This window comes from Rhinolophus ferrumequinum, chromosome 27, assembly GCF_004115265.2.
Source record: "Rhinolophus ferrumequinum isolate MPI-CBG mRhiFer1 chromosome 27, mRhiFer1_v1.p, whole genome shotgun sequence".
Classification (NCBI taxonomy): Eukaryota; Metazoa; Chordata; class Mammalia; order Chiroptera; family Rhinolophidae; genus Rhinolophus; species Rhinolophus ferrumequinum.
The window spans coordinates 18,329,563-18,342,945 of record NC_046310.1 but is presented as its reverse complement, the minus strand read 5'-3'; the positions used below and the strand labels follow the sequence as shown (position 1 = coordinate 18,342,945).

Genomic DNA, 13,383 nt, shown 5'->3' with positions numbered 1-13,383 from the left:
TGAGAGCCTGGAAACTGCACTCCTGACCCCACATGGGGAATTGCTGCATTGCGTGTGAAGCGGCGGGGCTCTGCAGGCCACTGCTAGAGAGTGCTCCTGTTATTGATGAATTCAGGGGAACCTCAGAGAGGTCGTGAGGGCTAGAGGATCTCGATTTTAACTTCGCTTCACCTTCATGTCCTCCCTGTCTTTCCACCTCCCAATAATTTTGCGATTCAGATAGGACACTGGTGAGAGCCTGCGTGAAAGACTAAGTGGTGATTAACCAATTGGTATAAATTACCAATTCGTCCATGACAGTGACTTGGGTTAGGAGGGGTTTGAAAACTGTAGCAAAGCGTGTTTCCTTGCTAGAACAAGGTCCTTTCAACATGTGGTCCAGTGTAGCACAACTGCCTGATGTGACTAAACTTGGAGAGTGCTGGGCCGCAGTCCGGTGAATCTGCAGGAGGGCCTCTTTCCTCCCTCTGCCAGGGCAATAGGTGTGGCTGCCACCTTTCTCCTGTGGACACAGGTGGAGACAGGCCCTGTGGCCTCCCACCCCTTACGGTGGCTGAGGAATTGGATCCTTCTGTGTTTATTTTATGCTTTCCTCCACCAGGTCAATAAATGCAGGTTAAAAGCTTATAGGTTTTTCAGATCAAGTATCTCTGACTCGTTAGTGTGCTTAACTGGGTGGTTGACTGATAGAAGTCAATAGTATTTGTAAAGTTCTTTTGTTGGTTTGTTTTTTTATGTTATGCAAATGCTCGGTGTATTAATCTTGTTATCTTAGCCTCCGACTGAGCTGATGGTAAGATCCAAACTACTTATTTGATTTGATTTGTTAATTAAACAAATGTCTTTTCCATTTTCCAATGCTCCTTACATTACTGTGTGATAAGGAATGTTAAGTGTGTCAACAGAGTGGAGAGTCTAAATTTGGTGGTCAGGGAAGGCTTCCTGGAGGATAGGACATCTAACCCAGCCCTAAAAGATGGGTAGGAGTTATCCAGGTCAAGAAGGGGAGGGAGAGGGTTTCAGTCAGAGGGAACAATAGGATATGTTGGAAGAATTGAAATGCAAGAACACGCAGGAGCTCCATGTGTGTGGGTGGCAGGAAATGGGAAGAGAAGGAGCTGGAAACATGGGCAAAGGCCTTAGTGTCAGGTTAAGATGATGAGACTTTATCTTAAGGTAAGATAAGGGCATTAAACATTTTAAGGAGGGAAGTGCCATGATCAGATTGTAATTTAAGAAAGCTTACTCTTAAGATACGCCTTGAAAATGTTAAAGAAGGAAAATGAGATGATTGGATTTTTCTTTTAGAAAGACTCCCTTGTCTAAAAGCTGCTAACAGAGGTCTATGGAAGGAGGGTGCCATCATAAGGTTTGAAGTAGGAGAGTGACAAGATGAGATATGCATTTTAAGAGAATCACTTCTCTAAAGGAGCTTAAAAAGTATAAATGGAGAAGTAACTGGGGAGCCAAAGAAAACTTAGAATCGAAGTCAAGACCTGCACCATGTCCTCTCTCCGCTTCCTTTGCCAGTGCTGCAGCCAGCCCCTGAAGCTGACTCAGTCTGCGGAGACCTTGGGCCTTGACACCAGCCAGCCACCTGTAGCTTCCAAGCTCCCCTTAGCTCAGGGGGAGCCAAGAGAAACCCTGGAGGAAGTCCCTACCTCTAGGGTGGAGAGAGATACTGAAAAGTTACAGGATGGGGCCTCTTGCAGGACCCCCGCTGGCGATGGCAGGATGTCCAGGTACAGTCTCAACATCTTCACCCTGCTTGGCAAGTTGAGCTCTGGAAGAACTCTCAATAGCATCCAGAAGACCACTAGGGGCATTTTTGACATCCTTTCCGGTGAAGAAGATCTGGTCCACCCACTGTGTCAAGACTGTACTGACAGTCTTTTAGAGCAGCTGGACACTCAACTCACTATCTCGGAATCTGACAGTCAACACTACAAATGCTGTTTGGAGACCAGGGAGAGCATAAGTGAGGACGAGAGGGAGATGCTGCAGGAGGAGCTGAAGGACATGGAGCTAGAGGAAGCGAGGCTGGTGCAGGAGCTGGAGGAGGTGGAGAAGAGCCGGGAAAGAGCAGCAGTGGCTCTTGAGGCAGCCCAGGCAGAGACTGAGACGCTGGACCTGCAGGAAAAGCAGTACCAGAGAGAGTATGGTAAATTGCTGTGGCAACAATTGGAACTGCAAGACGAACTGAGGAGCGTGGAGAACCGGCTGTGGTACGCCGAGACCCAGCTAGCCTGGCTGGAGAAAACCAACACCTTCAGGTCAACGTTTGTGATTCACCATAATGGCCCTTTGGCCACCATCAATAACTTCAGGTTGGGCTGTCTCCCCACGGTCCCCGTGTGCTGGAATGAGATTAACGCAGCCTGGGGGCAGACAGCCTTGCTGCTCCGGGCCCTGTCTAGTACAATTGGACTGGAGTTTCAGAGGTTTCAACTCATCCCCAGCGGAAACCATTCCTATCTGAAGTCTTTAACAGACGATACTGTTGAGCTGCCATTGTTCTGTAACAGGGGGCAGAGTGCTTACTTGTATAATAAGTTTGACCAGGCGATGATGGCTTTCCTGGACTGCATGCAGCAATTCAAGGAAGAGGCGGAGAAGGGTGCATCGGGGGTCTACATGCCCTATAGGATTCATGCAGAGAAAGGCCTGATGGAAGACCCTGGAGCCAGTGGCAAATTCTGCTCCATTAGAACCCACCTGAACTCACAGGAACAGTGGACACAGGCACTCAGGCTCATGCTTATAAATTTTAAGTGGAGTCTTGCTTGGGTCTCCTTAAGGTATTGTCAAAAATAACTTTTTTTCTATGAGGGAGAGGGATTATTTTTTGCTTTCAAATAACGTTATTTGTGGAAACTCTTATAAAAAGTCATCGCTGTCTTTCCCAGCACGTCTCTGTCCTCCCTTCCCTGTACCTTTCTTGTCCCCACTTCCCCACCTGGACAAATTCAAAATGACAGCAGAGATTAAATTACAAAATGATGAGATTACTCCTGAAGGTGGGGAGGGTGGGGATGAGAGAAGGGGGCGTGGTAAAGAGAAAGGTAGAGGTCTTCAAGTTTTTGATGAGAAAATAAAAGTAATTGGGCCACTGATGTGGGTAGTAGAACTTTCGGAGTGGGACATTCAAAGATTATTAAGTTTTTGCTGTGATGCAGAGTGTGAATTCCGCCTCTTCATCCCTGAGAAACTTTAAATAAATTTCTACACAGTCTCCAATGATTTAAAATGAGAAGTGTCATCGGGCTGTGCCATTAAGTTGAGACTAACTTGGGGGTGAAGGGTGGGGATGGGGTGGCCAAAGGTGACTGTTGTGGCTGATGGATCACTTCAATGGTCAGTTAGGGTCATTAGGTGACTCTTCATAGAGAGCTAAAGACTGAAAAAAAGGGAGCAAGAGGGCTTTACAGTGGATCATGGCATTCACATGCTTCAGTGTTCTCAGAATAAAAGCCCAAATCTTTGCCCTGGCTTTCGGTCCTGGGTGATCTGTCCCTGGCTGCCTCCCTCTCCAGGCTTACCTCACACTCCTCCCAGTGTCTTTCTCTCCTGGAAGGTGCCAAGTCCATCATCTGCCCTCTGCCCTTTGCCCTTGCTCTCCTCTGCCAGGATCTTCTAACCAAACGATAAACTTCCTGAGAGCTACTTCAGCTTTCTAGCCCAGACGGTCCCTAGAACAGTCCCTCAAATAGATGAAGCATGTATAAATAGAAGTGGTTGTGGGAAATGAGGACAGGAAGGTGATTAATCTGTCACACACTCAGAGGTGACAGAAAACTCTACTAGAAGATTGGTGAAATAAATTACAGTCGAAGCATATGATGGAATACCACATAGGTATTAAAATGTTACAGAGCAATATCTAATTACGTAATATTTAATGGCAATGCTTATATTAAGCAAAAAGGTTAGGTTATAAAACCTGTATTATGAAAATCAAAAAGTATTTAGAGAAAAAAGTTCCAAGAATGTACATATTTCTTGAATACATGAAGGTATTTTGATGAAATTTTTATTATTAAAAGATAAAGCTTTCCATTTGAGATTAGGAAAAAGATCCTGGCTATCAGCATTTCTCTTTAACATGTGCTGGTGGTCCTACCTAGCACAATACATTTTTAGAAAACGGTATAAAGAATAGAAGGTAAAAAATAAAATTATTTGCATATGTTATAACTGCATAATAATATCCAAATAATTAAACAATTTGAATAAGTGAATTAAGAAATTCATTGACTACCAATGAAAATATAAAAACTAAATGTATATGTCAACGTAAGAAATGTCCAAACCTGTAGAGAATTTTTATAAGAATTTGAGTTAAACTTACAACATACGCCAGGGAGCAGGATTTCAAATGCTCCACAGAGTAACAGTTTTACAGTTTCTTTTATGCATTTCAATTAAGGAAGCTTGTGTTTGACTCCTTTAGATACCTCATCTAAGTGGAATTGTCCTTCTATGACTGGCTTAGATAAATCCGTTTTAGAAAAAAGAAGTTCCACGCTACTAGAAGTGAGGTCTGGCACAGTTGCCCCAGCATCTCGTAGGAGCGTATAAGAAATGCAAACATTCATTGGGCGATTCCACCCAAGTCTTACTGAATCCCCATCTTCCTTTTAAGAGAGGGATGGAATGAAGAGAGAAGCGTGGGCCCACCAACAGGAGGGCTGGGATACAGTGTGTGTGTTGCCGTGGGCAGGGTTGCTGCTGAGAGAGAGACACAAAGGAGATGTGGGAAAGAGCACTGTCTTGGAGGACTGTCAATACCACGGCGAGGAGTTTGAATTTCTAGTCTGTGCAGAGCCACTGAAACCCCACCCCACCCACCTGGACCACCACAGACACTTCACCAGAAGTCATAGACTTGTGTTTCAGAAGGTTCACAACAGAAGCTGTGCAGAGTCTAGAGGACTGACCGTTGGTCACGTCAGTAAGCCCGGAGGTGAGGTGTCTTCGAAACCACCAGGCCTAGAGGCACCCATGAAGGGAATGACAGGTGATAGTTAGAGAATAAGGCAAATAAAAAAAAGTGAGAAAGAGAAAGAGGTTCCAGAAAGTCAAAAAAAGAGTCAAGAAAATTAGATCTTTGTGGGTTTTGAGAAGATAATTGTCAGAGTGGTGATGGCAAGATCCAGGGGGCAGACAGAAGAGTGAAACAGGGAAGGAAGTGGAGATAGAAAATGTGTTCAACTCTTTTGAAATCTTTGACCATCGGGAGAAAGATATAAAGCAGAGGACTTTGAAATGGACAAATCTGAGAATTTTTACAGGTTTAAGAGGAAAGATATAGTAGAAAAGATTAAAAATACTGTATGTATATGGGAAGAGGTGAAAATGGGGGGTTAAAATTAATTGACAATTGGAGTCTAATCATGAAGGAATTGGGGAGGCTTATGCTTTTTTATTTGTATTTTTTTTGGAGGCGGGGGGAGACTTATTGAACAGGAGACAATACAGCTCTTTGAGACTAGTGAGAAGGTGGGAGAAGATGTGGATACAGATCATTTGTAACAGGCTGTTGGTGAGAAGTAATTCAGGCAACTTGGAGGAGGGACCGGTGGAGGGAATGTGCCTGTGGTGTGAGGGAATTGGGGCGGAGAAGGAAACTAAACCTAGCTCCAAAACCTTCAGTGATGAGAGGGAGAGGGCCACGGATGACAGGTTGAAGAAGTCCTGTGGGGACTATTTTGAGCTAAAAGCAGCTGAGCCCACGTGGGCTCAAGAAAAACTTCTGCTCCCTCCCTCCACCCCATTTAACTACCAAGAAGAATTTGAATTAGAGGCCTTGCCCATAATAAGATTATCAGAGATAACCTCTTTTGTCCTATTTATAAGGCAAGGGGAACTGCTAATTACTGAACATGAGCTCTTATGTCCTGCATATGACCTTCCTCCCCTCTGAAGCCCCAAGGTGATTCCTCACTCAGAATGTCATATCCCTTTTGGTCTTTGAATCTCTGGTGTATGTGGGGCCTCTGTCTTTCTCATGTATTTGTGGTTCCCGTGAGCACCTATGTATTAAATTTGGTTATTTTCCTCTTGTTAATCCAGCTCATGCAAATTTAATTATTAGATCCTTGAGGGTAGAGAAAAGTTTCTTCTTCCTCACATAACATTGTATTAGTTTAAGGTATACTACATAATGATTTGATATTTGTATATATTGTGAGATGATCACCACAAAAAGTCCAGTTAATATCCATCACCACACAGTTACAATTTTTTTTTCTTGTGGTAAGAAACTTTAAGATCTACTTTCTCAGCACCTTTCAAATATACACTACAGTGTTGGTACCTGTAGACACCATGCTGTATATTACATCTCAGGACTCACTTATTTTATAACTGAAAGTTTGTACCTTTGGAGCTCCTTCACCCATTTCCCCTACCCCAAGTCGCCACCTCTGGCAACCACCAATCTGTTCCCTGCATAAGTTGGAGTTTTTTTCTTAGCTTTTGTTTTTTTCAGATTCGACATATAAGTGAGATTATACAATATTTGTCTTTCTGTTTCACTTAACCTTCAACTTGTTAAATAAATAATACAACATATATCGTATAGTATATATTATATATATGTATAAACTTTTTTATATTTGAAAAATGTCATGATTAGAAGTTGAAAAAAAATCCTAGGTCCCTAGCTTTGGCCATGTGTAAGCTAAATTAATGGGAAGTAGGTATTTTTTTTTAAGGAGGGCGCAGCTCACAGTGGCCCATCGCGGGGATCAAACCGGCAACCTTGGTGCTACTAGCACCGGGCTCTAACCAACTGAGCTAACCGGCCACCCCTAGGTATTTTCTTTAAACTTTCATTTCCTCTTCTAGAAAATAGAGATAATAGTACTACTTTCATCTAATAATGGGGATTCAAAGTGCTCAGTAAAGTACTTGGTATATTTTATTACTATCATTGTCATAAAGATATCAACATCCTTGTACTTAAAAAATGCGTGTCCTTACGTGACTTTTATGACTATTTCTACATCACAAATTTCTGGATAGGGAATTTTTGAGTGAATAAGTATGAATACTTTTTAAATTTAAAAAAAAATTTACCAGGGGTTGGCCGATTAGCTCAGTTGGTTAGAGCACAGTGTTAATAACACCAAGGTTGCCAGTTCAATCCCCACATGGGCCACTGTGAGCTGCGCCCTCCTTAAAAAAAATAAATAAATAATAATAGTAATTTACCAAATATTGCTCCACACCAATTGTACCTAGACCCACCCCAAATCTGGGAAGCCAACTATAGAAGTACCAGTGGAGGCCAGCATAGCATGTTTAAATACCTAAAATAAATCAAGCTACAGACTGATCAATAAAAATATGTTCTATTCTCCATGACAAATTTACCTTTGTCATTACCAGAAAGGCCAGTTTCCAGTTTAGTATTCTTGGACAAGTTGAAGTTCCAGGCTGGGACCTTCTGTGAGGGTCACAGCTCATGGCCCATCTCCCTTTCTCTTCCCATCTCTCTCTCTTCTCCACCCCATAAGGGAAAAAAACCTCTCGTGCTCTCATGTGAACACATCAGCCTCAAGCTTCACACCCAAGCTTCATCCACAGCCCTGCAGTCAATCAGTCTCCAGGTGGCCACCCCTCCAGGCCAGAGGTGCACACACAGGCAGCACAATTGCCGTTGGGAAAACGGGTGACCGAAAGAGACCTATGCAGTTCCTGACATGTACACTGGGCCACTCGCGTGGAGAAGGGCAGGGTCCTGGATATCGAGTATGATCCAGAAGGGCCGTGGGCTGCGGGCTCTACGAGAGTCTGCTGTCTTAACCTCATAGAATCTTCCCCACAGTGGGAGGTCTGGGGCCGATCAAGGCCAGAATGGGGTCCTCTAACGTACAGAGAGGTCCCTCTGGCTCATGTTTAAGGGGGTACTGGTTTTATCATTTTATATTCCTCCCATCAAAGATGCCCATTTCATCACAGCACAATTAACACTGAATAACATCAAAAACTTTACAAATACTTTCTAATCTAGTACATGAAAAAATCTCAGTGCTGTTTCTACTTGAGTTTCTATAATCATTGTTAAACCTTTTGGGGTTTACAGGCCATTTGAATCTCCTCTCTTGTGAACTAAGACAATTTTTATTTATTTTTCCATTGAATTGCAAGAGTTTTTTGTATATTAGGAAAATCAACAGTTTGCCACACGAGTTGCAAACATCCCCCCCACACACACACCCACACACAATTTCCCTTTGATCATATTTATAATGGGGTTGGTCATGTAGAAGTTTTACTTTTACATTTTATGTGGTCAAGATTGATTGTTTTTTCCTTTATGGCTTCTGAGGTTTGTGTCATGGTGAGATAGATGGTCCCCCCTCCAAGATTATAAAATTATAGACCCATGGTTTGTTTTTCTTCTAGTACAGTACAGTTTCATTGTTTTTACATGAAAATATTTGATCCATCTGGAATTTATATTACTGTGAGATTTGATTTAGGGCCCATGATCTCCTTTTATTTTAAATGGCAAGCTCATTGTCTCAACTGCATTTATTAAATAATCCATCCTTTGGTAGGGATAATCCGACTTGCATGTGGTGTGGCCACATTTTTTCCCTTTAACAAAACTCTAAACTCCTCAAGGACAAAGCTGCCTTTCTTCTCTTGGGGCCCCCCGTCAATGGGCAGATCCTGGTGCTCAACAAATATTCTGGGGTAAATTGGAGAGCTTGCTGTCATTTAGAAAGAAAGTGGTTTTTGAAAAGATTAAATGAACTAATACTTGTAAAGATCTTAGAATAACACTGGCCCGTATTAAGGTACTATACTATATTTCTATTTAGGTTTTTTAAAAAAAAATGTCTAGTGTTATATTTAGACAATGGTATTAACAATATATTACAGAGAAGACTGTTACCTTTTTGGTCAAGAGGCTCTTTTCCTTCAGCTTCAATGCATGAATCACTTCTTCTCCTCCCTACTTTCCATCCCCCCGAAATCATACAGTGGCTAACCAGTCAGGTAGCTGAGAGCCACAGCTGACTTGGTGTCCCCACTTGACTTCAGATTTCTTTGTTTTTTAATTCACATGGCTTATCATCAAGATCAAGATATTACGGGGGAAGAAGGAGTAAAACGCAACAGTTAAGGGTTTTTTTCTCGTTTTTGTTTATAATAATGAAGGGAAAATGTTTTTCACTGACTAAGTTGATTTTATATTTACAAATATGCAATCCTAGCTGTGTTAATCGCTCCAGGTCTGTTGCCAGCTCTGTCTCTGTTTTCTGGTCTCTAAGGCCTGCAATGCGATTTCTAAGCAGGTATTGTCACTTCACAAAAGGCCATGCTTCCCATGTCTTTGCCGAAGTCAGAGCTTCTCAGAGCAGATTGATCAAGTCACGCGAGCCAAGGTGTAGGGTCTAGACAGACCTGGGCAGTGAGACAACTGTTTTTTTTCTCCCACTCATTGGCGAAGGGCCCTAATTACGGTGGATCTGTGTCATTCTGCTTCAGCTCTGCTGAAACCAATTCAATAAGCATGTTTTAAGCAAATGTGTTGGCTCAGCCTGGCCCTGGTGGCTGAAGTGCCAGGGAAGAGCCTGGGCTTTGTAATCCGACAGTCTGAGTTTCAAAAGATGGGTCTGCCACCGTGGGTCGGTCCATGGAAGTGATTTAACCGCTATGTCAGTTTTCTCATCTGTAAAGCCTGATCTTATGATTTGGAAAGCTCTACATGCAAAGGGCACGGTCAGTCCTCTGTAGCAAAGAATCCACTCAAGCAGGATCTGGAAATGAGAAGGTCTAGAGAGAAAACCCCCAGGAATAAAGACCACAGGACGATGTCAGTAGTAATCCACTCTGTAGCAAAGTAATCCACTCAAGCAGGATATGGAAGTAAAAAGGTCTAGAGAGAAAACCCCCAGGAATAAAGACCACAGGACGATGTCAGTAGTTACTGACAAGACTGACCCTCTGCAGTGTACTCTTCACTTTGCTCATCTGTAAAACAAGAATAACAAAGGAATTTATACCAAAGAGATATTGAGAGGATTAAATGAGATAATACAGGTCAAGTGTCAGAATCACAGGGGCACGTAGTAGGAACTACTGTTGCCACTAGTGCCACCACCATTTCTTTCGTTTTCTTATTTCTATTTTTACATCTTAGATAATAGAATTAATATGCCTAAAAATGTTAAAAGAGAGAAATAGTTGTTAATTAATCTTTTGACTTTCAGACTCCTTTAAGTGTGACAGTATGAAAGAGGCAAGTCACAAATGACAAAAGATTAATAATCCGTATGCTTGAAAGATATTTACCTTATTCAATCCTAAAGAAATGCAATTAAAACTAAGTAAAATGACAATTTTTCACTTAATATTAGGTAAATATGATAACGTAAATCAATATGATGTTGGGCAAAAAAAGTTTATGATATTTACTGTTAGTTAAGATGTGTAGGAAAAGGTCCTTTCACATTTTGTTTTTTAAATTTTTATTGGGGAACATTGGGGAACAGTGTGTGTCTCCAGGGCCCATCAGTTCCAAGTCAAGTCGTTGTCCTTCAGTCTTGTTGTGGAGGGCACAGCTCAGCTCCAAGTGTAGTCACTGTTTTCAATCTTAGTTGCAGGGATCACAGCCCACCATCCAGTGCAGGAATGGAACCAGCAACCTTGTTGAGAGTCCACGCTCTAACCAACTGAGCCATCCGGTCACCCCCTTTCATACATTTTTAAGAGTATAAGTTAGTGTAACATTTTGGGAGAATAATCCAGCAGTGTCTGTCCAAATTTGAATGAACTTCCTTACACATCCATTATCCTAATTCTAGGAAACCTGGCATATCTGTAAGAGTGTGAAAATTAGGCGTTCATTCAGCAAACACTTTGGGAGCATCAACTCTGGACTAGGTTCGGGGGGGAAAATTGTTCTCAAGGATTCAAGACAGAGAAGAAACACAGATAGCTACCATAATTTCAGCTTTAAGAAATTATTAAGAAAGGTATGCTATGAAGAAAAAGAAAGCAAGTTAAGAGAGCAGAGTATGGCGGGCAGATTTTGATGGCTGAGAGAGTTTCTCTGAGGGAACCAGGGGTGCCCCCCAGTGGAGGGTCTGGAGCAAGAGTACTCCAAGGGCTGAGGCAAGAGAGTGGCTCTTTTGGGAAACAGCAAGGACAGTAACATAATTCATCAGAAATAGAGGCATGGGTAAACAAATAAAAATAAATCAGTTTTATGATATATTTTTTTGTGCAGTTGTTATGAAGAACATTAGATATCCAAGATCTATTATGGGAAAAAGATATTACTGAACAATATATTGTACATAGTATAATTGCACTGAACATATAATTATATACATGTATTTGTGTCTGGGTTGGCATGAATATTTTTTTAAATTAGAATTTGTTACAGTGAACTCAGGCTACATTATTTTTGACAATAAATGAGTGTATATAATATCTTTAAAAATTCATTGACTTGTATGAACTCTTTCCCCAGTACATACACAATGCACACAAATTCTGCATGCCCTTTTTGGAAGCTACTATATATCAGATTGAGAACTGCTGCTGCAGAGCTTAAGAAAAGGAGAAATAGAGAATGACACAGTCACGTGACAAATCACAGTGTATGTCTGGGAGTTAAAACCCTTGGGCCGACTTCTTGCAGCTGATAGCTCTGGAGATTAATAAACATATACTTCTTCTTGTTTTGTCTCTACATCCATGAAACAACCTGCTGATTATAATTTGGCTTCTCGTGTGAATTAGTTTCTGGGGAGAGGATATGCTGGTCACATCGGTCGTTTGACAACTCTTCGTATTTCGTGGAAACTAGAGACGAATACACTACAGTACAAGTTTAGAAAAATATAAGTATTGACAGAATTTGTAAATAGGCAAGAAAGTTACAAGGACTGATGGAATTTTCTGGATAAATCATATTCCCAACTTGACGTTCCCTGGACGTGATTGCATTCCTTGGTTAACACATCCCATAAACTGTGCGTGTGTTTTTTATTTTTATTTTTTAATTTTTGCCTATTACAGGAAAGCCTGACCTAACAAAATGGGGTCATTTTCCTGTTTTTTAAAAGATTTGTAGTAATTTGGTTGTACTGTGCAATGCCTTCTCAGGGCAGGACGGAGATTTTTCTATATCTCTGCCTCATTCACCAAGACATGGACAATGTGACCTGGTGACTCCCTTATCGTTCTGAAAAAAAAACATCTTATTTCTTATAGTCTTCTAAACGGAATAGTTCTCAGGAAAGGAACAGCAGAATTTTGGTTCTTGCTACCAAGTGGCCTGGGGTGTAGATCTCACCTGTGCAATTTCCTAACTGTGTGGCCTTGGGCAAGGTATTTAAACCTGTTGCCTCTATTTCTTTTCACTTGTAAAATGGGGATGATAACAGTACTTCCCTTGTGGAGAACAGTAGTGTTGTGGGAATTGAAAAGCAGGTGGAGGGCCTAGGAAATGACAGGATATGTTAGCTATTATTGACAGACAGACAGACTCAGGGATGCCCTAGCTCAAGGGTTCTCAAACTTTGGAATCGCTTAGGACACGTGTTAGCACTGCAGATTGTTATAGCCGGTTATGAACAGATTGTAGACCGTTATGATCAGAATGACCTTCCTGCTTCTGCCCTTTTCCTCAAAATTCCTGAGCTTAAGAGGCATTCCTCTCACCTAGTCTTAGAGGAATAAGCTCAGTTCCTTCGAAAAATCACCAACCCCTTCTCCACACTGTCCCCAACATCCACTGAAAGCTTAAGGACCCTCTTTCTATGCAGCAGTCTCTGATGAAGCACAAAAGCTATGACGTTCCCTACCCTTATAAAGATCATGGTCTGAGGGAAAAGCTCTAGGCCAGGGGTGTCAAAACTGCGGCCAGAGGGCCAACTGCAGTCCGATCCATTGTTAATTGGCCCGCAGCAAATTCCAAAAATATATTTAGTTTACTTAAATAAACCAGGTGAGACAATACGTACTTCACCTCGAGTGAGTGGCCCGGCTGTTTGTGTGTTTTACCGCATATGGCCCTTGGTGAAAACCGTTGAAAAAAGTTTGGACATCCCTGCTTTAGGCTGTTACCACAGGCTTATTCTGTGCATTTTATCTCAGCTAACTCCATCACACTTAAGGGAAAGCTGTGGTCTGGGAGGCTGGGAACTTGTGTTGGGGGTTGGAGCGGTGGGTATGTGGTGAAGTGAAGGCAGTGGAGGGGAGGTAGCCTCCACGCCAGCAGATGAAACCCAAGGAATATCAAAGAGGTAGGAAGACCAAGCATGGGAGGGAGCCCACAATGATTGGAGAGGCCGATGACAGAAGGGCAGCCGAGCACAGTCTGTTCCTGGATGAACCCTACACCTCCAGGGGCTT

The 13,383-nt window shown here is 42.1% G+C and overlaps 1 protein-coding gene across 1 annotated transcript; it reads left to right on the top strand.

Annotated features, from left to right (window-relative positions):
- Positions 1-1,503: 1,503 nt before the first annotated feature.
- BECN2 (beclin 2) lies at positions 1,504-2,814 on the top strand. The gene has a single exon (XM_033099892.1). The coding sequence runs from the start codon at positions 1,504-1,506 to the stop codon at positions 2,812-2,814; it is 1,311 nt and encodes a 436-aa protein (XP_032955783.1).
- The last annotated feature ends 10,569 nt before the right edge of the window (positions 2,815-13,383 follow it).